Source organism: Manihot esculenta, chromosome 1 (genome assembly GCF_001659605.2).
Source record: "Manihot esculenta cultivar AM560-2 chromosome 1, M.esculenta_v8, whole genome shotgun sequence".
NCBI classification, from domain to species: Eukaryota; Viridiplantae; Streptophyta; class Magnoliopsida; order Malpighiales; family Euphorbiaceae; genus Manihot; species Manihot esculenta.
Genome location: NC_035161.2, coordinates 37,791,397 through 37,816,334, shown reverse-complemented (window position 1 = coordinate 37,816,334; position 24,938 = coordinate 37,791,397). Strand labels below are relative to the sequence as shown.

General features: G+C 38.7%; 2 protein-coding genes across 7 annotated transcripts; both read left to right on the top strand.

The window, feature by feature from the left end:
* The first annotated feature begins 972 nt into the window (after positions 1–972).
* On the top strand, positions 973–10,155 carry LOC110611544 (protein NETWORKED 1D). The gene is made up of 5 exons (XM_021751936.2): positions 973–1,184; positions 1,507–1,566; positions 1,727–1,986; positions 4,361–8,418; positions 8,735–10,155. Exons 3-5 carry the CDS (start codon positions 1,884–1,886, stop codon positions 9,914–9,916), a joined length of 5,343 nt encoding a protein of 1,780 aa, XP_021607628.1. The 5' UTR covers positions 973–1,184; positions 1,507–1,566; positions 1,727–1,883; the 3' UTR covers positions 9,917–10,155.
* A 932-nt stretch (positions 10,156–11,087) lies between these two features.
* Positions 11,088–17,847, top strand: LOC110611522 (serine/threonine-protein kinase Nek2). 6 transcript variants are annotated; one of them, XM_043961124.1, is made up of 16 exons: positions 11,088–11,106; positions 12,079–12,174; positions 12,282–12,423; positions 12,632–12,698; positions 13,093–13,158; positions 13,407–13,453; positions 13,571–13,616; positions 13,728–13,808; positions 13,904–13,946; positions 14,078–14,127; positions 14,216–14,297; positions 14,403–14,452; positions 14,582–14,655; positions 15,293–15,344; positions 16,210–16,728; positions 17,019–17,847. In XM_043961124.1, the coding sequence occupies exons 3-16, from the start codon at positions 12,338–12,340 to the stop codon at positions 17,652–17,654; spliced, it is 1,899 nt and encodes a 632-aa protein (XP_043817059.1). In that variant the 5' UTR covers positions 11,088–11,106; positions 12,079–12,174; positions 12,282–12,337; the 3' UTR covers positions 17,655–17,847. The 6 variants fall into 6 exon arrangements, with proteins under 6 accessions (XP_043817059.1, XP_021607600.1, XP_021607611.1 ...); XM_021751908.2 differs by lacking the exon at positions 11,088–11,106 and adding an exon at positions 11,113–11,246; XM_021751919.2 differs by lacking the exon at positions 11,088–11,106 and adding an exon at positions 11,117–11,320.
* The last annotated feature ends 7,091 nt before the right edge of the window (positions 17,848–24,938 follow it).

Here is a 24,938-nt window from a genome sequence, read left to right as displayed (position 1 = left end):
GTCCAATGACGTGGACAACTTCCTTTTCCAACTCCTACACTGTGTCATTTCCTCTCTCACCAACCACATCAATATTCTATATTCCTCATTTACCAAAATGCCCCAGTCCCCTTTCTACCATTCGGCCCTTAAAACCTTCAAATCTGATTTGTCTGCGCCAATTCATTTCAAAGGTATTGCCATCTAGGCCTTGATTAGTTTAAAATTTCCTGCCTGCTAAGAGATGTGATAAGGATGTGTTTGGCATGTACATTAAATTTTTAAAATGTAGTTTTGTTTCTCTTATGAAAGATAATCATGTTTATAGTATAGTTTGAAATTAATAGATCAATAAATAAATTTTATATTTGATTTAAAAAATGTAATTTATCAAGAGTTAACTAGGTACTGGGTTAAAATTTTAATTTAATATATTTTTTATATACTTCAACATTAATGAGTTTTGATTAGAAATTTGAATTCAATATTTTTTTTTTTTGAAATAGGGGTTGGGGGAGTCGAACCTTAACACTAGAAATTCAAATTTAATATTATTTTATTTTTTAAAATAATTTAAATATTAATGAGTTAAAACTGATAGATTATTTTAATATGATTAATTTAGCATGTTTTAATTACTATAATTTAGTGAGCGGAGAGATTTTTTTTCATTTAATTCTTTTAAAATTATTATATCCAGAGCCAAACATGGCAACATAATCCTTCCAGTTTTCACAAGTCCAAGGAAAAGAACCATTTTTGAATTTATCACCTATCAGTCCACAGAGGATAGGAAGGGCTATTTTGTCATATCACTCGCCGTAATCACCAATTACTAGTGCAATAAGAGTAGGCAGCGTCAAATAACAGAGTACGGACTACACGGGACCACTCCACTCGCAAATCGCAATTTACCGTTTTTATTTTCTTATTATCTAAGAAAAATATTATTAGGTTTTTTTTTGTTTTAATTGTATTTTTCTGTCCCTCGCTAAACTATCGTGTTTGCTTGCCCGTTGGACGGTCTCTCTCTCTCTCTCTCTCATAAGTCATAGCATCAAACAAACAGCATAAAAAGCAAGCTAACAGCAAAGAGAAAGAGAAAAAGCGAGTTTCAGAGAGCCGAATACAGATCTACCAAACATGGGTTAGACTTGCTAAGGAACATCAAAACATGCAGTTAATCAGAGAACAAAGAATTTCTCGTGAGTCTTTTTTCTTCCTTTTTTTTTTCTTAAAAAAAAAAAAATCTTTGAAGCATCAGTTGCTAGTCCCGTCGATGATCATGTATCTCTCTCTTTAGGTTGGCGTTTGATCAAGTTTTTCTTTTCTTTTCCTCATTTTGAAACTTTGACTAGTTCCTGTTCTGTGCCATCTCGACTGTAGGACCGCATAGTTGTTTATTATTCACTGATCAAATGCTGAATATGGTTTCTTTGAAGTTTTTTCTTTCCAATTTTATCAAATATCTCTGTCTAACTCTTCCTTTTTGTTCTTTTGATTTTGTGGCGGTGTTCCTTTGATCAGGTTTCTTTCACATATTATGAAGATAGTGGCGCTTTTTTATACATAAAGTATACTCATCAGGTATTTTCTTTTAATTACTTGCTAATATTATGATTTCCAAATTTTGTTTATAGATTGTTCTAATCTGATCTCATCGAATCACTTGTTCTTATCCATGTGGAGTTGATTTATGTCATATCTTTTTCTCTTATTATTATTTTTTTCTTGACTCATTTACTAGATACGAGGAGTGAGACCCCAGAAGCTTTACACTAGTCATCCGTGTTTCACTGATTAGCATTTGGTCGAATACATCCAGTTCTTATATCTTTATTATTTGGAGGATTTTGGTTTCCTATAATCAGAACTAGAAAGTAGTAGCGTTATTGGATCGAGTCATGGCAGCTGTGTCGCACGGAGATTCTAAACGCAAGTATTCCTGGTGGTGGGACAGCCACATAAGCCCCAAAAACTCAAAATGGCTTCAGGAAAATCTTACAGGTACCTTTTTTCATTTCTATCTTCATCTGGGATTCCCCACATTTTGAGTCATAAGAGTCTGTATTGTGACATTAGCTGTTGAATAAATATATACAGTAGCTGTCGACTTTTGTGTGCTTTTGAATTGAGGCAATTTGAAGGCAATTTCTTTCTCGCTATTATTTAATTATAATAATTCTGAATTAATGAGTTGAATTATGCTGATAATAACAGCTAATGGCTTACATGTATGATGACCATGTCCATATATGTGGCAGCATGAGAATGGTTAGACTGTCCGCGGAAGGAGGAGTATATTATGTGAATATCCACCTTTGCTTCTCGGTCATGTTACGAAAGGAACTACTGTCTCTAATCGGTTTCGTAGACAATGATAATCTGCAATATTTTATTTGGTTCAGAAAAGGGTTGTGGTTGGTTACATTTTCTGAATTAAGAGAGTGGAGTGGCTATTCGAGAACAGCATAACCAACAACACCAAAATTTCTGATTCTGTTATCATTTATGTGAAAAAAATTATCTTCATCCAGGAAAAGGGAAAGAAAAGGTTTCTTACTCCTAGTAGATAGATAGAAATAGTTTAGAATATGTACTGCTAATGAAGATTGGTGCTTCGTGCTATTTGTTGCGGCACACCATCTGTCATTGGAAGTGAGATCCAAAGCTCCTACGAGCCACTATTTTGCAACTGGCCATGGAAGAAACAAGAGTAAAGAAATTCAAAAGATGATAAAACTGGCTAAACCACTTAAAAAAATTATGTGAATTTAAAACCATAAAAATGGGAAAACATTATGTATTTTTGAAGATGTTGCAAGGAGCTGTCTAATTGTATTCTGAGCTTAAATATGTATTGTGTGTGTTTTGTGGCTAGTATATATGCGTGTTTTCTTGCTGATAAATGGGTGAATTTGACCGCACATTGGTAGCAAAATATAAGGAATTGAACGGGTATCCTCTTAGCTGATGTCATTTTTATACTGTCCAAAATATTTCCATGTTTTCGTGTCAGCCTCTGTTTGCGTTTGCCTTTGTCCTTATAGGCTATATCCAATTTCTCATCTATTAGATTTTCATTTAATGTGTTTCGGATGTTGACGATTCTTCCTACGTGGCTTGGTATCTTGTCCTTGATTCTTTCAGTGTCCCTTATTTGGCAAGTATCCCTAATTTGGTCAGGGAACCAAACTTTTAGAGATGAATCATCTATGAGATGCTGCACTCTGTTTTTTCTTCCCACTTAATATGCTTCTGATAGAGAAATGAAGTTGAATGGAAAATGTAAAGTTGACAAAAGGAACTTGATTGTATTAATTCAACAAATTTATTACAGAAGGGAAGCTTACAATCAATGTTTCTAATGTGTTTTTTCAAAATGATTCACTGAAAACAAGAGAAAAATAATACAAGAACAAGTAAAATGACTGGGAGTAGTCCCAAGGAGAATTCTCCTATGCAGAATGGCTTTCTGCCCTCTTTCAAATTCAGATTTCTTCAGTAATTGATGCCATCCCTTTCTGCTGTCCCTCTTTAAATGCTGGACCAGGCTCTTCTGTTGTAACCAAACTTCAGCCAGGTGTCCTTTCTTCCACTTTTCACGGCAGCAGCTGAAATATTCCTTTGCCCCTTTTCTCTTCTAGAATATACCTCGAAGGATTTTGGTTCTCCACCTTTATCAGCTTCTAAGAGGTGGAGAATACTCCTGTTCCGAATGGCTTTCTGCCCCCTTTCAAATTCAGAATTCTTCAATAACTGGATGCCATCCCCTTCTGCTGATGCTGGACCATATTCTTCTGTTGTAACCAACTTCAGTTGGGTGTCCTTTTTTCCACTTTTCACAACAGCAGCTGAAATCTTCCTCTGCCCCTTTTTTTCTTCTAGAATATGAAGGATTTTGGTTCTCCACCCTTATCACATTCTAAGAGGGAAGTTGAGTTAATAAGTTTGTTATTTCCTGTTCCAGAAACCTAGTCTCTGGGTAGGGTTTGTATCCCATTCTACGTCAACTCTGCATTATATCCCAGTAATTACTTCGAGTCAAGGGTTCTGCATATTATGACCAAATCTGTCTGATAACCCTCAGTTCAACTTTTAAACTACATGCATAACTGTTCAATCAGCCTTCTAATTTGCGAATGGTTTTGTGATTAATAAAGTATTAAACTAGCAGTTACTTTACAAGAGATGTTGTTTGTAAGTAATTATGTTGAAATTCAGAAGTTAGCGCATGGTGACTTTGCATTTGTCAAGAATGTTAAATTGACAATAAAAGTTTATCATAATTTTTTGTTAATATAGTTTCTCTGTTTCATTTAATCGGAGCATTGATGCTCTCGTTTTCTCCCCCTAATGCCTTCGTCTACTGTTTGAACAGATATGGATTTAAAAGTAAAACAAATGATTAAGCTTATAGAAGAGGATGCAGATTCTTTTGCAAGGAGGGCAGAGATGTATTATAAGAAACGCCCAGAGCTTATGAAATTGGTTGAAGAATTTTACAGAGCATATCGTGCCTTGGCTGAAAGATATGATCATGCGACTGGAGCGCTCCGTCAGGCACAGCGAACAATGGCAGAAGCATTTCCCAACCAAGTCCCTTTCATATTGACTGATGATTCACCTGCAGGTTCTGCTGATGGTGAGCCCCGTACACCAGACATGCCACCAATACGTGCACTTTTTGATCCTGACGAATTGAAAAATGACGCTTTGGGAATCTCTCCATCTTACTCCCATGCTTTAAAGAGGCTCGGAGCTTTTACTGAAGAATCTGATTCTGTTCCTGTCAGAAAGAGTTTGAAACAGTTCAATGATTTGTTGGGGACCGGAGAAGCAAGGGCAAGAAAAGGCCTTAGTTTTCACGATGCTGAAGAGAACGATCATGGTGTGCAAGACAATGACAAAAATGATATCAAGTCTCGAGTTCCATCTGATTCTCAGCGAGTGGGTAAAGCTGAGCTGGAAATTGCAACCCTAAAGGACACTCTTGCTAAATTAGAAGCTGAAAAGGAGGCTGGCCTGCTCCAGTACCAACAGAGTTTGCAGCGATTGTCTAATCTGGAGTCAGAAGTCTCTCGCGCAAAAGAGGATTCCAAAGGGCTTAATGAACGAGCCAGCAAAGCTGAAGCTGAAGTACAAACTTTGAAGGAAGCCCTCACTAAACTAGAGGCTGAAAGGGAAGCTAGTTTGCTTCAATACCAGCAGTGCTTGGACAAAATAACTAATCTGGAGAACATAATCTCCCACACCCAGAAGGATGCAGGGGAACTCAATGAGCGTGCTAGTAAAGCTGAAGTTGTGGTTCAGTCACTTGAGCAGGAACTGGCTAACTTAGAAGCTGAAAAAGAAGAATTTCTTTATCAGTACAAAGAGTGTCTGGAGAAGATATCTGATCTGGAGGGCAAATTATTGCATGCTGAGGACGATGCCAGGAAGTGTTATGAACGTGCTGATAAAGCTGAAAGGGAAATTGAAACCTTGAAGGAAATGCTAGCCAAGCTGACTGACGAGAATGAAGCTGCTGCTACACAGTACCAGAAGTGCTTGGATACGATTTCAAGCTTGGAGCAGAAACTTGCTTTTGCCCAGGAGGAGGCCCAAAGGCTTAAATCTGAGGTAGATGATGGGGTTGTGAAGTTGAAGGGTGCTGAAGAAAAGTGTCTTCTGTTGGAGAGATCAAATAATACTATGCACTCTGAATTGGAGTATTTGGCACAGGAAATGTCTGCTCAAAGTGAAGAACTTACGGAGAAGCAGAAGGAGTTGGGGAGACTGTGGACTTGCATACAGGAAGAGCGCTTGCGATTTGTGGAGGCTGAAACTGCTTTTCAGACTTTGCAGCATGTGCACTCTCAATCTCAGGAAGAACTGAGATCTATGGCTGCAGAGCTTCAGAATAGGGCTCGGATTTTGCAGGACCTAGAAGCTCGTAATCAGAGTTTGCAGCATGAAGTTGAGCAGGTCAAGGTAGAGAACAAAGGCCTAAGTGAAGTCAACTTATCTTCAAATTTGACGATACAAGATTTGCAAGAGGAGATTTCAAACTTGAGGCAGACAATAGGAAGGCTTGAAGCAGAGGTAGAACTTCGACTGGACCAAAGAAATGCTCTTCAGCAAGAAATTTACTGTCTGAAGGAGGAACTAAATGACATAAATAAGAAAAACCAGGCTATCATGGACCAGGTGGATTCAGTTGGCTTGAGTCCAGAGTGCCTTGGGTCATCTGTGAAGAGTTTGCAGGATGAGAACATAAAGTTGAAAGAGGTTTGTGTGAGAGAGACAGACCAAAATGTAGCTCTTTTGCAAAAGCTGGAGATCATGGAGAAACTTGCAGAGAGAAATGCTCTTTTAGAGAATTCATTATCAGAGTTGAATGTCGAGCTGGAAGGGGTGAGAGAGAAGGTGCGGGTATTAGAAGAATCCTGTCAATCTCTCTTAGAAGAGAAATCCACTCTTGTTTCTGAGAAAGTCACTTTAGTTTCCCAGCTACAGGTTGCAACTGATAACGTTGAGAAACTTACGGAGAAGACCAACTTTCTGGAGAATTCCCTTTTTGATGCAAATGCGGAAGTTGAGGGGTTGAGGATAAAATCAAAGAGCCTACAAGATTTATGTATGTTGCTCGACAATGAGAAGTCTGATTTAGCTACTGTGAAAGGAAATTTAATGTCTCAGTTGAACATAACTCAGAAAAGACTGGAAGATCTGGAGAAAAATTATAGGGACTTGGAAGAGAAATGCTCCACTTTGGAGGAAGAGAGAGAATCCACACTTCATGAAATAGAAGAATTATACGTTCGCTTAAATGCCCAAAAGCAAGAACATGCTAGTCTTGCCCAGTTGAGTGAGTCCCAATTGGCTGGTATGGCAACGCAGGTCCGTATGCTACAAGAAGAAGGCCAGTGCATAAAGAAAGAACATGAAGAAGAACTCGACAAAGCCTTTTATGCTCAGACAGAGATTTTCATTTTGCAGAAATGCATGCAAGATCTGGAAGAACATAATTCTTCCCTTTCCATTGAGCGTCAAAAACTCCTGGAGGAATCTAAACTGTCAGAGAAACTGATTTCTGAACTGAAGCATGAAAATCTAGAACAAGAAGTGGAAGTGAAATCTTTGTATGATAAAATTGAAGTGCTAAGGGTTGGTCTTTATAGGGTGCTGAAGACTCTTGGACTGGATGGGAAACAAGGGTGTGAAGACAAGGCTGAGCAAGATCAAATGCTTCTGAATTATGCTCTTGACAAGCTTCTAGAAACGCAAAGATTTCTCTTGGAGATGCAAGATGAAAATCAACAATTGGGCATTGAGAATACTATTCTGGTTACTCTGCTTGGGGAGCTGCAATGGGAGTTGGCAAATCTTACGGCAGCTAAAAACACCCTTGATCAGGAGTTGGCAAGCAGGTCTGAGCAGTTCTTGGTTTTGCATGGTGAGAGCCAAAAACTTGCAGATGTTAACGAAGAATTGAGTTTGAAGATAATAGAGGGAGAACACAAGGAGGAAACTTTGAAGGCTCAGCTAAAGACTATGCATGGACAGCTCTTAGATTTGCAAGGAGATTGCCAGAATTTGCAAAAAGAGAACTGCAAGCTGGTTGATGAGCAAAGATTGCTAATGAAATCACTCTCAGACTTGGGAGAAGAGAAATGCAATTTAGAAGATGAGAATTTTACCATTTTTGCTGAAACACTATCATTAAGTACCATTTCTCTGATTTTCAAGGATATCATCTCTGAAAAACATTCAGAAATAAAGGAACTTAGTGAAAATCTGGATAAACTTCATGTTGTCAATAATGGCCTTGATGAGAAGGTGAAGATAATGGAGGGGAAGTTATTAGAGCTTAGTATCATAAAGGATGAGAAAAGAGAGTTGTATAAAATGGTGGAGGACCTAAAGTGCAAGCGTGATGAGGTTGAGTTGATACGAGCAGATCAAGAAAAGCAGATCATCAAACTATCTGGGGATTGTGATGAACAAAGTAAGGAGATAGAATGCATTCAGAAAGCAAATTGGGAAATGAAGGCTGAACTGGGGAAATTGAATGGAGAACTTTTAGAAACTAAGGTCAGGGAGGAAATATTGAATCGTGAACTGCAAAAAGGAAGAAATGAAGCTGAATGGTGGGAGTCTCAGGCCGTTGCACTTTTTGGCGAACTGCAGATATCTGCTGTCCAACAAGCACTTTTTGAAGGAAAGGTTCATGAGCTCATTGAATTATGTGAGAACCTTGAAGGCAGAAATTGTTTGAAAGCTGAGGAGATTGACCAGATGAAAGAAAGGGTCAGCACCTTGGAACATGAGAATGAAGAACTGAAGTCTCAGATGACTTCATATGTCCCAGCTTTCATTTCTTTGACGGATTGTATAGCCTCTCTGGAAAATCATACACTCTCACATCCAACATTGCATGAACACAAGGAAGCGAAGGTAATTTTATTTTATCGGTTTCTGAGTTCGCTCTACAAAAATGGTTGGGCTGAATCGTTTAACTGATGCAAACTCCATGAAACTTTGTTGTAGTTTTCTAGTTTTGAGGAATTAACAATATCAAGTATTCTGCGAGATTTAAATAGCTATGCATTGTCCTCATCTACAATTTATATGTCCAATTTAGCTATAGTTTCCTAGTGTATTTTTCAGCTGCTGTGACTAAGTTCCGGATTGTTATTGCTTCCATAAGCTGTTGTTACATCTGGTTTTGCATATCATCTAAAATTCATGGCTTATATTTCACTTGTTGCAGGATACCCCATTTGTGGTGCATGCTGAAAGCTGTCAACGGATTTGTGATGACCAAACTGCCATGGGACAAGGAGGACTTTTGGAAGTGGAGGGTTTGCGAATGAGGATTATAGCTATTCAAGAAGCTGTAGAAGAAAGGGAGAGGTTTGTTATTCTGGAAAAATCCGAGGCTTATTCCAAACTTGCGGAAGCAATTAGACAGATTGAAGAGTTGAAATCCAGAAGCAGCTTACATGAAGAAGCTGTTGTTTCAAGCAAGAAAGGGAATCAGAATCCAGAGGACAAAGGACTGGGATCTGCGGCTTATTATAATCTCAGGCTTCAGAAGCCAACACATGAAACCTCTGAAGAGGGCAGTGAGGTGATGACGAAAGACATAATGCTTGATCAGATATCTGAGTCTTCATCGTACGGGATCAGTAGAAGGGATACTCCAGAAGCTGATGCTCCGATGCTTGAAATATGGCAAACTACAGAACAGGATGCCGCTATTGACCTCACTGTTGGAAAGGCTCAGAAGCAGACCGCTGCATCGACTGAGAAGAAGGGCAAGAAGGAGCTTACTTCTATGGAATCAATGGTTGAGAAGGATGTTAGTGTGGACAAGTTAGAGATCTCAAAGAGATTGTCAGGGTCTCGTCAAGATGTGAATGAGAGGAAAATTCTAGAAAGACTTGATTCTGATGCTCAAAAGTTAACTAATCTTCAAATAACTGTGCAAGACTTGAAGAGGAAGGTAGAGATCACAGAAAAGAACAAGAAGGGAAAAGGAAATGAATATGATAGCGTGAAAGAGCAGTTGGAAGAATCTGAGGAGGCCATCACAAAGATGTTTGAAGTGAATCTTCAATTAATGAAGAGCATTGAAGATGAGCAATTGTCCATTGATGAGAAATCTGCATTAGCATCGGATGAGAATGGAAGTGCCAGAAAGAGAAGGATTTCGGAACAGGCAAGAAGAGGGTCTGAAAAAATTGGGCGGTTGCAATTGGAGGTTCAGAAACTGCAATTTCTTTTGCTGAAACTTGATGAGGAAAACAAAAGCGGGGGAAAAACCAAAATCATAGAAAGTAAAACAAGAGTTCTACTGCGAGATTATTTGTATGGCGGGACAAGAACAAGCCAGAAGAAAAAGAAAAGGCATTTCTGCGCATGCGTGCAACCTCCCACTGAAGGGGATTGAGAAAAATCACATTCCATCGGCATAAAATTGGTATAGGTCAAGCTCAAGGTTAAATCAAGACATCTATAGTTGATTTGTGCATAATTTTCCTTAGAAATCTTCTACATAATTGATTATTATCCCTGTTTGCTTAAGAAGGGAATCGAGTACTTTTTAGTTTAGAGATCGTGTTGTACATGACGGGCGTGCTGTTCTTTTTAACAATTATTTTGATAAAAAATTATTTTTACGTTCTCGAACTTCTCGTGCTTTTAATATCGAAAATCCTGAAACTTTTTTTTTTTTTTTTGAATTTAAGCTTTTAGTTTTTGACATATAAGAAAACTTTAATAAACGTTGATTTGAAAGGCTTGCTATAGTTATTGACATTGCATTTGGCTTATTCAAGGATATCAATTTCCTGAAAAACAAATTGCAGAAATTACGAGACGGGAATATCAATGCCGTGTTTACAGCAAATCTTTATTTCCTATATGAAATGGAGAGGCAAATGAAATCCTGAGCAATGTGTTCCCAAGTTGCGACAATATAGATGAAAAGTGATAGGTGGATGAGAAATATTCTTTTAAATGTGATTATTTAAATTTAACATTAATTTAAAGTTATTATATTTTAAATATAAATGTTTTAATATAATAAAATGAGAATTGGACTCACAGCTTAGTCTTATAATAAGTGTATACAAAATGTTTCAAGTTTTGCTCCTTTAGTTTCTCTATTTTCATGTTAAAAAAAAAGAATTTTTTATATTTATAATAATAATATATATTTTTTTTTGAAAAAGCAGAAAAAGCCGTTTGCCGTGCTCCGTGAATAGAAAAACCCCAAGCCCAATTAAAGGCACAAGACTATGAATTTGAAGATCACTCATCAGTTTTGGATCCGAAAGTTTCGGCCCAGCTTGAGAAGCTTTTGCTCGCAAGACAAAGCGACGTCGTTCTAATCGAGTGCACGCGCGGCAACGCGGAGCATGAGGTACAACCACCCGTGCGCTGCCTTCAACATTGGTCGCTTTCAAGAAAGGAATCAAAAAAAAAAAAAAAACAATAAATATGAACAGTGAGAGTGCCATTTGAACTCTTTCTTTTCGAATTTTAAATTCTTATTATATTCTGCTTTTGCTTTCTTTTTTCAATTATTTTGGCGCTCTGTATCTGTAGACAATGACTATATTATTTTAATTTAATTGGGTAAATTTGTCTTCTTCTATATGCATTACTTCTCCATCTTCATACCCTTCCCATTTTCAAATTTCGTCGTGTTTCTTGTTACCATTTTCTCTACCCTTGTTTAAGCCGTGCGCTGCGCTAAAATCTTCTTGCACTTTTGGGTAGTTGCAAGCTTGCTGCTCCTTTTTTTCCCTTTGATTTTCTCGGAAAATACTCTTTTTCTTTTTATTTTTGAGTTAGGTTCCTTGTCTTTTCGCTTCATAGTTTCACTTTACCTTATTGTTTTTCTTTTTAATGTTTATTTGTTTTATTGGGTTTCCATTCAGTTTCTTCAATAGTTCTCTTGTTTGCTTATGAATACTTAATGCTGTTGATAGGATTTCTTGTTCGAATTTCAAGTCTAAAGCTCATTTTTACAAATTGTTTACTCTTTCTTTCATCAAAGATTTAGTTTTTTGATAGCGTGGGCTTCTCGGTTAACTGTGATGGATTCTTGGATACCACTTGTAGTGTGTGCAATTTCTGCTTCTTAAGTGAAAGCCTGCAATGGATTTGTCATTTTATAGCTTTTGACCGCAGCTTATCTCGTATGTTTGCAAGGAAAAATGTTTTGGTGTATTTGGAGTTCATTCTTGTGACTTGCACTTTTGGGTTTTGAACTGGACAATTAACAATTTTTCACTAATTAACTAATTCCTCGGATTATGAAGCTACGTTTCTCTTACAATTTAGGAGGTTCTGCATCCGTGGTGTGAGCTCTACGTGCCTTCTTTTTTTTCTGTGTTTACCCTCTGAATTCTGATGTGCACGATTTGAATGATTGTTAATAGTGGATACCTTTTGTTAAAAGGCCAGTCAATATGCTGTATTTAACTTTTAAATATGCTATCGTAAATTGCCTTTCCATACTTCATAGGATGCTTTATTCTTTTATCTTGCTTGTGTTTTTTTTTTTTTTTTTTCAATAGTTTGTTAATTATTGGTGCTTGGTAGGGCTAGAAGTTTAAAATTTGAAGATCCAAAGGAAGAGGAAGTGGTTCAGAGAACTAACACTGGAACAATATGAAATTCTAGTGCAGATAGGCAAAGGTTCATTTTGTTCAGCTCTTTTTATAATGATTTATCATTTTTATCTTGCTCTTCTTTTTTCTTTTTTTAAAATTCTCATAACCTGATATTTTTTTAATGGTTACTAGGGCTAGAAGTTTAAAGTTCTTTTGAAGGAAGGGGAAGGGGGTTCATAGAACTCACAATGGAGCAGTATGAAATTCTAGAGCAGATAGGCAAAGGTTCCTTTGGTTCAGCTCTTCTTGTGAGGCATAGACATGAAAAAAAGAAGTGAGCTTGCTGCGCGCTAACACACATACACATATATATATTAGCTTCAATGTGTGCGTTTGCCATGTCTGTGTTTCAGCAGTTAGACCTTTCTAGTTTCTTGCATTGTTTGGTTTAACTGATATGCTCAGAGAGATGAATTATTGGTCTTTAATTATTCTAATCGTTGTACAGTTTTTATATACATATTTGTTTGTCCTTATTGTAGATATGTCATGAAAAAAATCCGTTTGGCTCGTCAGACTGAGAGAGCTCGCAGGTCTGCCCACCAGGAGGTCAGTCTATTAAAGCTTTATCTTCATCTAGCAAATGGTTGGCACTGGTTTGCTTTCATTTTGCAAGAGTTATAATGGTCGAGAAAAGGAGACATTTGTTGGAAATGAAAGTGATGCTTAACACTACTTAGTTGCTCAACTTTGTGCTAATTTGTTCACATTTAGATTAACTATCAAAACCCTGATTTGCTTGATGGTTGGACCTTGCTAATAGCTATGGTTCTTTGCTGTTGTTTTATAATTTGGGAATTGATGATATTACAAAAAAATTCCCTCCTCCCTCTTTTGTTTTATATTTCTAGTGTTCCTTAATTTTGATTTATTAAGACATTATCTATTAATTCCTAAACTTTTACCTTTATAACTTAAAATACTACTTTGTTCTTTACTGCAGATGGAACTTGTTTCAAAAGTAAGAAATCCATTCATTGTGGAGTACAAGGATTCATGGGTAGAAAAGGTAGGCATATGTACTGCTATATTGCTTGGATCATCTTTATGTTATTGACTAATGAGTTTTCTCTTTGTAGTTGTCTCATATTATATTAGCTAATAGTTTAATACTTATTAAGCATTTGCATGGACCCTGTTTAATCCAATGTGATGTTTATTTGTTTACCTTATCCTCCTTTCCTTCTGTTAATGAATTTGTATGCCTCGTTGTTGTTGTACAATAGACACTTGCTTATTGGCTGTAATCATTTTCAGGGATGCTATGTGTGCATTATCATAGGGTACTGTGAAGGTGGAGACATGTGAGTTTTGATCCTTATTCATCTCTTGTGACTTGTGAAATGTTTGAGCCTCTGCTGATTCATGACTTTTTTTTTTGCTGTCTTATTTACCTTTTCTTATTCTTTTTTTTTTGACAGGGCAGAAGCTATAAAAAAGGCTAATGGTGTTCATTTTCTTGAGGAGGTATCACTTTTTGGGCGTCAACTAATTAATAGTTCTATTTTTCAGTTTGGAAACTAGATAGAGTGCTTTGGGCAATTGATGTTGTGCACTTGACTGTAAAATTTTGGGCAGAAACTTTGCAAGTGGCTTGTTCAACTACTAATGGCACTAGATTACTTGCATGCCAACCATATACTTCATCGTGATGTCAAAGTAAGTTGCAGATAGTCTGGATACATATTGAAAATTGGGTAATATGTCATCTGAATAAATTATGTTTTGCTGATGCTACTACCAAATTGCTTCAGTGTTCAAATATATTTTTGACAAGAGATCAAGACATACGCCTAGGTAACTAGTCCTCCTATTGTAAAAGTCTTTGCCGATTGGCTTTTTCTTTTTAGTATATACACAAATGAATTCTTTGGGTTTCTACTATTCACTATCTTAAGCAAAACTGCTCAAATTGATGTTGGTTGCAGGTGATTTTGGTCTTGCTAAGATGTTGACTTCTGATGACTTTGCTTCTTCAGTGAGTAATCTGATACTAACATAGGCTTCATTTAAGATTTTCGTCACCTGCTTGATTTAATTTCATAGCATTTTTCTCTTAATATTAGGTTGTGGGAACTCCCAGTTACATGTGCCCTGAGCTTCTTGCTGATATACCTTATGGTTCCAAGTCAGATATTTGGTCTTTGGGTAGGCTACTTTGTTTTTTGAAATATGAAGATTATCTAAGCTTCAAAGAAGTGATATGTTCTCATGTTTTGTCTTTATCTCATTCTCATTCCTCATTCTTTTCAGGATGCTGCATATTTGAAATGGCTGCTCACAAACCAGCATTTAAAGCTTTTGTGAGTCACTGATTTGTTGTTTAGAAAATATTAATAGTTTTCCTTATTTCCTCCTTGAGTTTTCCTACATGTATTATATACAAAAACTGAGAGAATTTTCTTTTGTTGTCTGTCTTATTTTCTGAGCAGGATATGCAAGCACTGATTAACAAAATAAACAAGTCTATAGTGGCTCCTCTTCCTACCATGTACTCTGGAGCATTGTGAGTCTATTTCACTTTGCTTATCATAAAATAAATAAAAAAAGTAAAGATTCTAAAATTTTTATTTCACCTAATAAAGTAACTTTAACCTCTTCTTCAAGTAATTGGTCATTCTTGAAGAAAAATCCATTTTCCTGCTCATGTACAAGAATACAGAATTTTTAAAACAATGTTCGCTATTCTTGTTTTTATATTGTGATGCCATGTTTGGAGAGGTGGAAACTTGGATGAAAAAACATCATTTTATTTTATTTTATTTTTTCATTTTTTTAAGAAAAGAGGAAAAAAGTTGGGGGGTGGGGGGGAAGAAGTGGAAAATAAGTCGAGGGGCTCTACAGTTCATTTTATCTCCAATTTAGGAGGGAAGTGAGAATTTTTTATGAAAGCAAAATTTTAACCTTGTAAAGTTTCTTTTTGAAAAAGCAGAGAGTAAAATAACAATTTTACTATTCATGAAACGACTTCCCGTCATTTCTCTCTCTCATGAATCCATCTCTCATGAATCCAAACATGATAGAGGAAAACATTACTCTTCCATTATCTTCTTACCTCCCATATTCTCCTCTCAAACTTGGTGTTAATAGTCATAGAGTAAATGGTTTTGTTTCTGTTTTTAATTTTTAAATTTACTTTTCAGCCGAGGGCTTATCAAAAGCATGCTGCGGAAGAATCCAGAATTTAGACCAAGTGTATGCTTTCTTGTTTCCTCCCACCTTGAATTATTATTTTTGTTGACCTTTTGGTGGCCAAAATTTCACCTTGTCATCTTTTTGTGCTCCAAATTTATTTTAGGAGTGTCAGATATTATCACATCGAAATAAATTTAGGAATGACTATTAACAAAGCTTGCCACATTCTTTCTTTAAATTGTGTGCTTATCTCTCTGGCTAGATAAAGGATTGGTAAATGAAACTAGTACCACTTGTAGATTGTGGATCATGCCATTTAATTCACTTTATGATACCACTTTGGAATTGGAAAGGCTTTTATTTGCCTTTATTCCATGGATCTGAAGAATCGTTATTGTTTGGTATCCATATAAAATATATGGAATTGATTCAATGGAAGGGCATTTCCAAAATTGAAAAAAAAAAGGTTTATGAATGCTTCATTTCCTTGGACTTTCTATGGATCTTGTCCCAGTTTTGCTCAATTAAATGACATATTTTTACGAAATCTATGGATCCTTTGTAAATCAAACACTCTTAATCATTCTGTAGAATCTTTCAGAGTGTCTACTACAGGTGAATTGTTTGTGGCAGTAAATTCTTTTCTGACATAAGCTTGGACCTAGGTGGTAATGTGGGCTTGTGACTAGAGCAAGAACTTCTGATGAGATCAAGTCTAGATTTATGGATGCTAGGTTCGGCTAAAGATTGTACAAATCCAAAAGTTTCCACTGAAATGAATATATTAGACTAGGCAACAGCTTGGTTGACTAAGACATACTCTTGTGAAGTGGGGTTCTGGGCTTGAAATTGTGGGTAGGACTGTCTTTCTTCTTTCATGTTAGGCAAAAATATAATTGCTTAGTTGAACTTTGTACTGAATCAGCTTGTGGACAGTCCAGTTGGAATGGATGCCTGCTTGATGTTAACTATTCTGTGCCAGGCTGCGGAGTTGCTCAGTCATCCACATCTTCAACCTCATGTTCTCAAGATTCATCTAAAGTTGAATAGTCCCAGGCGGAATAGTTTCCCTGTCCATTGGTCAGAATCTAATTTTATAAAGAAAACTAGATTCACAGAGCCAGAAGCTGTCTCCATTTTTCCCAACAGAGAGAAAAGACGATCGTTCAGCAATGACCGGACCTTGAATCCTAGTATCTCTGAAACTGAAGACTCCCCAGATTCTTCACAAACAGCAGAACAATTCCCAAGTTACTTAACTCAGCAGTTCAAAGAAATATCTTTTAGTGTTGTCCATGAAGAGATTGAAATAAATAAAGAAGTTGCCACAAAATTTTCAATGGCTGCCAAAACCCCAAGAATGACACCATCTAAAGTTTCTGCGACTCCAAAGAGACAGACAATTCCATCAAAGATGCCCCAAACTGGCTCAAAGCGTGATTCGGTAAGTCTACAGAAGTGCTGTTCGGCCATAGGTTTTCTTCTGCTTAATAATAGTAGTCGCTTTATTATTAAGGTTGGGCAAGTTGCATGCTTTTGGGTCTTATGGTTTGGGATTTGGGGTGTTGGTCACCCTGATTCTCTTTCTAGTGGTGTAGTAGTCTTGCTTCGGCGGCCATTCTTGGTACTCCGGTTGTGTAACATAGCAGAACTGAATTGAGTCCATAACGCCTGACAACTTCTCTCTGGGTATTATTTTTACTTACTAATTTAATGGCATGCTCATATTGGCAGCTTCCAGTTTCATGTACTCCAGCAAGCAAATTTTCTCATCTTACACGCAGAGCATCTCTGCCATTCCCCACAAGAGCTTCCAACTTGGCTACCCCTTATAGGGCTAACACTGGCCTTCTTCCTATTGTGGATTCACCTGATGTTTCTGTCAATGCTCCGAGAATTGACAAGATTGCCGAATTCCCATTGGCTTCTTCTGACGATCCTTTCATTCCCATCCATGGAACATCATCGACTTCAGCACAGTGTTCTTCTTCATCTCCAGATAGTGCTGACTGCTCGATCACAAAAGACAAGTGTACTGTCCAGGTTTTGGACAGAGCTGTTACCAAGATTCATTTAACTGATACCAGTCATGAAGTTGAACAAACTGGAATTGAATGGTTGGAGCATAATCCAACAACTGCTGTTTCAAGCCGATCCTCTTCAGAGTCCCGACAGCGCAGGTTTGACACCTCGTCATACCAACAGCGTGCAGAAGCATTAGAAGGATTGCTTGAGTTTAGTGCACGGCTGTTGCAACAGAAACGGTTTGAAGAGCTTGGAGTGCTGTTGAAGCCATTTGGCCCAGAGAAGGTTTCTCCTAGAGAAACTGCCATTTGGTTGGCAAAGAGCTTCAAAGAGACTGCAGTCTAGAGTACCTAATACAGCATGGTTGTTGCCGCTTGTACATTGACATGTAATCTCATTTTCTAGGAGAAAATTAGGGCATAGTCTTCACGTTTGGAAGGCATTTAGAGATGGTGCTAAGGAGTAGGAATGATCTCCATTCTCAGAGGCTGTGTTTGAACTTAAAAGTCAAATGGAAAGGAAATTTCTAGTAACCATTTAAGTATTTCAGCTAAACATAAAAAAGAAATCCTGATGTTGCAGCTTTTCTCTATATATATAGTAAAAAAAAAGGTTCTTTTGCAATTTTTCCAAATTTAACGTAAAATCTTGTGGTTATTTGCCCTGGTATTAATCAATAGTGTTAATGGGTGGGCATTGTCCCAGATTCCTTTGAGCCCTGGCCTGGACATGGCATGAGGAGGCTTAAAAATATATATTTTATAAATAAAAATACTATGTAATATATTCTTATATATAAAAGTTATGTTAATAAATGGGTAATTTACGATTTAGTCCATGGGTATTGCCATTATTAACAAGTCAGTCCCTGTATTTTCAGAAACTTATTAAAACGTCCTTATATAATCAAAACGTTAACAAATCAGTCCTTCCATCTACTATTACCCTCTTTTCCGTTAAAAATAAGATGAAAAGACTAAAATAACCTTAGTGTAACTTTTCCCCAAATCGATAATCTCTCTTCTCAAATACCTATCCTCTCTCTCTCTTCTCCCAAAAATGAAAACTTCTGTTCCGAAATCCCTAATTTCTCTTTTCTTCCCAAATCGATAACCTCTCTCTTCCTAAATCCCTAACTTTGTGTCTTCTCCCAAGTCGATAACTTCTCTTCTCAAATCTCTAACTTCCCTCTTCTTCCCTAAATCCTCTCTTCTCGATTTTGTTGGTTTTTATCGAAGAGAAGTTGGGTTCTGTCGAAGAGAAGTTGTGGTCCCGATTTTGTTAGTTTCTGTCAAACAACTGGGGAAAGGTAACTTTTTGTGCTTTCTTTTATTTTTTTTTTCTTTGGATGTGTGATCATAATATTTGTATTATAGTAAAACATGTGGGTACCACTTACTGTTACTGATAGTTTTAGTGTATTTTTTTTCAGGAGATTTTGACTAATTAAAGAATGTGTGATTCATGTGTGCAGGTCTGAAAATATGGCTGTGGAAGAGAGATTTACTGTGGTGTTGACATATGAAAATAAAATCGATTCTTTATATAATGTCCCTATTGCAAGGTATTCGTACATATCCTTGTTGTCTGATGTTTATAAGTTGTTTAACATAGCTGCATCGTTTGTTACGTTTGTTACTGGTAGTGGGATGAGTGTAGAAAATGATGATGATTTAATATTGGCTTTTGAGTTGTACAAACATAGTCATAAATTGCCTTTGACTGTACACGTAAAGGGGGTCCCTCTGAACACTGAGATGTCTGATGATGACGATGATGATGATGATGTTTGTATTATTGGTGAGAGCAGTGATACTGGTGAGGGTAGTAACCTTGGTGAGGGTGGTAATACTGTTGAGGATATTAACCTTGATGATGCCTTAGGTAGAAACACTCCCCCATTAAGTAGGGATGTGTCCACAAGAGGTAGGGGCAGGAGTGTGCCATTAAGAGGAAAGGAAGGAAGAAGCAGTTTTACTAGAGGTAGAGGGATAAGACAGGAAATTGTTAGTGAAAGTGGGCAGTTAGGGGGAGGGGCCAATGAATCACCACAAATTGATTCTGAAAGTGATGTATCATTCAATGAAAGTGAGGTTGGAGATGATTTACCTGAAGAAGTTATATTTGACAATGAGATTAGTACTGAGGAGTCAGATGGGTTATCAGGTTATGCTAGTGACAATGACAAAGAGGTTGAAGATAGTGAGAATGAGTCTTATGATCCAAATAATAGAAAGAAAAAATATATTGATCCTTATCATGGCATGTATGATCATCCCTTCCAACACAATGAAGGGGAAGAAGAGATTTTGTTTAAAGAGGGCCAAGTTTTTAAGGACATTGTAACTTTGAGGAATGCAATGAGGGATTATGTTATTAAGGGGGGATATGATATTACAAGAGTTAAAAATGACTCTACTAGATTAACAGCTAAGTGTTCCAGTACAGGATGTCCCTGGAGGTTTCATGCATCAGTTTTGTCTGACCAAGTCACTTTCATGGTTAAGACTCTGCATGATGAGCACACATGCATAAGACCATTAAGAAATGAAAATTTGAATTCAAACACTAAGTGGATAGTAGAAAAACTTAGGGAAAAGCTGAGGGCAGACCCTGACATGAGTTATGAACTCATGCAGCATGAGTTGATGGGAAAATGGGGTGTGGAAGTTCCTGTGTGGCAATTATATAGAGCTAAGTGCAAGGCTAGAGATGAGAATATGGGCATGCATTGTGAAAGTTTCCAAAAACTTAAGAAATATGTCCATTATTTGCAAACATATAACCCGGGTACAGTTGTAAAAATTCAGCCAGCTCCAAGGGTTAATGAAGATGATCCTTTTATTTTTCAAAGAATATGGATTATGTTTGATGCTATAAAGTCTGGGTTTGAGAATGGTTGTAGACCCTTTATAGGATTAGATGGTTGCCACTTGAAGGGTCCATATGGAGGGATTTTCCTAGTTGCAGTCATACTGTAATACCCGGCTAGAGTTGGCATCGGAATTCCTGTAGTCCGGTGGAATCTCGAATGTCGGAACTCTCTAGAAGGGTAATAAGTATGTTTTCTAAGTATTTTGAATCTGTTTTAATGTGTTAAGTGTAAAGCAAATGGGTTTTTGAATGGAAAAAACAAAGGAAGGAAAGGGCAAGTTCGGCCGCCGAAAGTGAGTTTCGGCCGCCGAACCTTGCATGGGTTCGGATTCACGTTTGGCCGCTGAAGGTGGTCTGACCAGCCACCTATAAAAGGCCCCAAGTCGGTGGAAGGATGATATTTTGCTTCCACCTTCAGCCAGAGGTGAGCCCAAACCCTTCCCAAGTTGACTTTCAGGATCTTCTTCAAATCTTTCAAGGTTTTAACAAGATTTTTGTTATTTTTGAAGTTTTTGAGCATAAAACCCAAGACTTGAAGTTTGGAGACTTGAGGAGTGTTTTCCCCATATCTCTACGTTAGGACCCTTCATCCTCTCGTGTACCAGAGGTAAGTGAAGTTTCCTGACATCTTTTAAGGTTTTATGCAAGTTTTATGCAAGTTGGTGGGGTAGATATGCATGTTTAGGGTAAGTAGGTTTTATGTGAGTTTTGTGTAAAAGCATGTTATGTGTTGTGTTTGTTGATGTTGTTTGGGGTTTTAGGATAGTTTTTGGACCCCTTTGTGCATGTACATGAGTATATGCTAGTTGTGGTTTGGTTGGTGCCTGTTTGAGTGTGTTTGGGGGAAGTTGTGCATGAAGCAGAACACGTTTCTACCTAACTGGGAAATCCAGGTTCGGCCGCCGAAGGAAGGTTCGGCCGCCGAACGTGCTAAGGAGGTGGTTTCGGCTGCCTAAGCTTGCTCTCGAAGGTTTGAACTTTTGGCTCTAGAGCGAGGTTTCAGCCGCCGAAGGTGCCGCCGAAAGATAGAGACTTTCGTCTCTGGAATGCCTTTCAGCCCCCGAACCTTGCCCCCGAAAGGGTTCGGCTGCCGAAAGTAAAAGTTCGGCCGTCGAAGGTGCTTGAGTTTCGTCTCTAGAAGGGACTTTCGGCCGCCGAACCTGCCGCCGAAAGTGCCCTGTCCAGCCTTCTTTTGCATGCCTTATATGATTGTTTTAGGATCTTTTAAGGGGGTTTTGGGAAGTTTTACAGAGGTGTTCTTGAGCTAGTTTGGTCCCTCATTTGAGTCCACCTGTGTAGGAACGGACCAGAGGAACCGCAGAGAGCAGCAGTGAGCACTGCTTCCAAGTAGTCAGAGTCAGTTCAGAGTCAGCCAGAGGTGAGTAGAACTAAACTTAAATCTTTTTCATATGCTAAATCAAATGCTATTCGCATATTTCATGCATCATGATGATTATAGTAGGTTGATTGCACTAGTGTCACGAATATGATGCATTGCATAATATGATGAATATGATGATGTGGATGGACTAAGGCGACCCCAATAGCCCTAGAGATGTTATAAGACCTGGCCGGGCCAGGCATACACATACAGATGTTGTAAGACCTCGCCGGGCCAGGCATACTGAGGTTGTAAGACCTGGCCGGGCCAGGCATACTGACACTGGAGGGAATTTTGATGGTCATGTCCATCCGAGATGTGAAATATTTGTGCTGTGATGCATTTCATGAGAGCATGTAAAGAATGAACTGTTTTTAGTATTTCTACTCACTGGGCTTTATAGCTCACCCCTCTCCCCTAACCTAGTTTTGCAGGATCAGTGTGCAGGGGAGTCTAGCAGGGTACAGGAAGAGAAAGAGTAAGAGAAGTGTAATAGCATAGTGTGGACATGTAATGATGTAAAGAGATGTAATGGTTTTGTATAGGCTTGTGCTTGACCTAAATGTAATCCAGATGTATTAAATCCCTTTTTGTATGACCAGGTTTAACATATACTGTGTGGACTCAGTTAGAGCTTTGATGAATGCTCTAGCAAGGGGAGTCTGTGTACAGAGTTAGTGCATGCACAGGTTGAATCAGGGTATGAGATGGTAGAGGTTTACAGGTTATGTTTGATCATGTATGAGATTTTACAGGTACACAGAGAGTATAACAGGCTTGCTACGGGTCCCGGCGGTCTTATGCCGATCTGGATCCTAGCGCCGGTAGCGGTCCGATTTTCGGGTCGTTACAGATTGGTATCAGAGCCCTAGGTTCATAGGGTCGGACCTAGAGAGAGAGTGTTGGGCTCATAGAGGTTATAGTTGGTCAAGCACAATAGGAAAGCATGTCCACTAGGATAGGATGTTGAGTCCTGTCGATATGATGATGTGTAATGCCATGATTTATGCATGTGCATTGTTGTTATGTGATGTTTCTATGCTGATGTGTGTTGTATCTTGTTTTCCAGAAAGTTAAGATGAGAGGAACTCGTCGATCTGCACAATTGACTGGAGTCCCACCAGTGAATGAGGGCTCAGATGCTCGTCCTCCTGCGTTGCCAAGGGCAAGGTCTCAGAGATCAAGTAGGGAGGGTACGTCAAGGGACCCTAGAAGGTCTTTTGACGAGAGCAGAAGAGGAGCAGAGAGAGGAGGAAGCTCAGAGGAAGTGAGGGAGGCTATGGATGTGGAGCAGCAGCCAAGAGAGGAAAGCATGGGTATGGGCAGGTCGGAAGAGGGTATGGGAGAGTCTCAGGGAGGCGCTCAGGCCTCGGAGTTTGGTTATCCACCCTTTCCACAGGGCCCAGGGTATCCGATGGGGGATACGTCAGAATATTCTGGTTTTACCCCATATCCTACCTACATGTCTTACATGCCTTATCCTCCTTTTTACCCACTATATCCCATGTATCCACCCACACCTTTCCCTCCCAGTACAGCATACCCAGATCCAAGTTCAGTACCTTCTCCACCACCAGAACCAGAATCAGTAGCCCCAGTTGTCCAAGCACCGCAATCTAGCTCAGCTGAGGGAAGCAAAGTGAAAATGACAGAGTATTTGAAGTTGGATGCGCCCAAGTTCAATACGGGAGATGATCCCTTTGAGTACCTCAGAACGGTTAAGATGATAACCGATGAGTTAGGAGCTGATGATAGTAGAGCCATTGAGATGGCAGGGTTCACATTGAAATGTAAGAAGGCTCGAGAGTGGTTCAAGAATTATGTGGACCCCAGGTTGGACAGCATGTCATGGGGAGAGTTCGCCAATGAGTTTGCAGGGTGGGCTTTCCCGTACAGTTCCAGGGAGTTGAAAGTGATAGAATTTGAGCAGCTGAAGAAGCACGAGTTGAATTACCCCACCCATGACCTAGAGATGGCAGCAGTTATCTTTGCACTCAAGATGTGGAGGCATTACCTTTATGGGGTTAAATGCGAGATCTTCACAGACCACAAGAGTTTACAGTACATCTTGAGTCAGAAAGAGCTGAATTTGAGGCAGAGAAGGTGGGTAGAACTGCTCAGTGACTATGATTGCAAAATTCAGTATCATCCGGGTAAGGCGAATATTGTGGCAGACGCCCTAAGCCGGAAATCACTTGGCAGTTTGTCCCACATAGCAGCAGAGAGAAGGCCAGTGGTGATGGAGTTTTATAAGCTCATTGACGAAGGGCTACAGCTAGAGTTGTCTGGTACAGGTGCATTGATAACACAGATGAGAGTGACCCCAGTGTTTCTGGAGCACGTGGCTCAGAAACAGCATGAGGACCCTGAGTTAGTGAAAATTGCCAGGACTGTTCAGTCAGGCAACAGTGCAGAGTTCAGATTTGACAAAGTAGGTTGATTGCACTAGTGTCACGAATATGACGCATTGCATAATATGATGAATATGATGATGTGGATGGACTAAGGCGACCCCAATAGCCCTAGAGATGTTATAAGACCTGGCTGGACCAGGCATACACATACAGATGTTGTAAGACCTGGCCGGGCCAGGCATACTGAGGTTGTAAGACCTGGCCGGGCTAGGCATACTGACACTGGAGGGAATTTTGGTGGTCATGTCCATCCGAGATGTGAAATATTTGTGCTGTGATGCATTTCATGAGAGCATGTAAAGAATGAACTGTTTTCAGTGTTTCTACTCACTGGGCTTTATAGCTCACCCCTCTCCCCTAACCTAGTTTTGCAGGATCAGTGTGCAGGGGAGTCTAGCAGGGTACAGGAAGAGAAAGAGTAAGAGAAGTGTAATAGCATAGTGTGGACATGTAATGATGTAAAGAGATGTAATGATTTTGTATAGGCTTGTGCTTGACCTAGATGTAATCCAGATGTATTAAATCCCTTTTTGTATGACCAGGTTTAACATATACTGTGTGGACTCAGTTAGAGCTTTGATGAATGCTCTAGCAAGGGGAGTCTGTGTACAGAGTTAGTGCATGCACAGGTTGAACCAGGGTATGAGATGGTAGAGGTTTACAGGTTATGTTTGATCATGTATGGGATTTTACAGGTACACAGAGAGTATAGCAGGCTTGCTACGGGTCCCGGCGGCCTTATGCCGATCTGGATCCTAGCGCCGGTAGCGGTCTGATTTCCGGGTCGTTACACATACTAGATGGAAATAGAGGTGTGCTACCTCTTGCATTTTCTATAGTTGAAGCAGAATGTGGTGATAGCTGGACATTTTTCCTAAAGAATCTTTATTCTTGCATTGGTGGAGGAACTGATGCTAGACCTTTAACTATTATGTCAGATAGGCAAAAGGTATGAATTAA

Coding starts and splice junctions, on each gene's coding strand:
- LOC110611544 (XM_021751936.2), top strand. CDS start 1,884: ATGGCAGCTGTGTCGCACGGAGATTCTAAACGCAAGTATTCCTGGTGG. Junction 1,987..4,360: donor GCTTCAGGAAAATCTTACAG/GTACCTTTTTTC, acceptor CTGTTTGAACAG/ATATGGATTTAAAAGTAAAA. Junction 8,419..8,734: donor ATGAACACAAGGAAGCGAAG/GTAATTTTATTT, acceptor CACTTGTTGCAG/GATACCCCATTTGTGGTGCA.
- LOC110611522 (XM_043961124.1), top strand. CDS start 12,338: ATGGAGCAGTATGAAATTCTAGAGCAGATAGGCAAAGGTTCCTTTGGT. Junction 13,617..13,727: donor GTGTTCATTTTCTTGAGGAG/GTATCACTTTTT, acceptor AATTTTGGGCAG/AAACTTTGCAAGTGGCTTGT. Junction 13,947..14,077: donor AGATCAAGACATACGCCTAG/GTAACTAGTCCT, acceptor TGTTGGTTGCAG/GTGATTTTGGTCTTGCTAAG.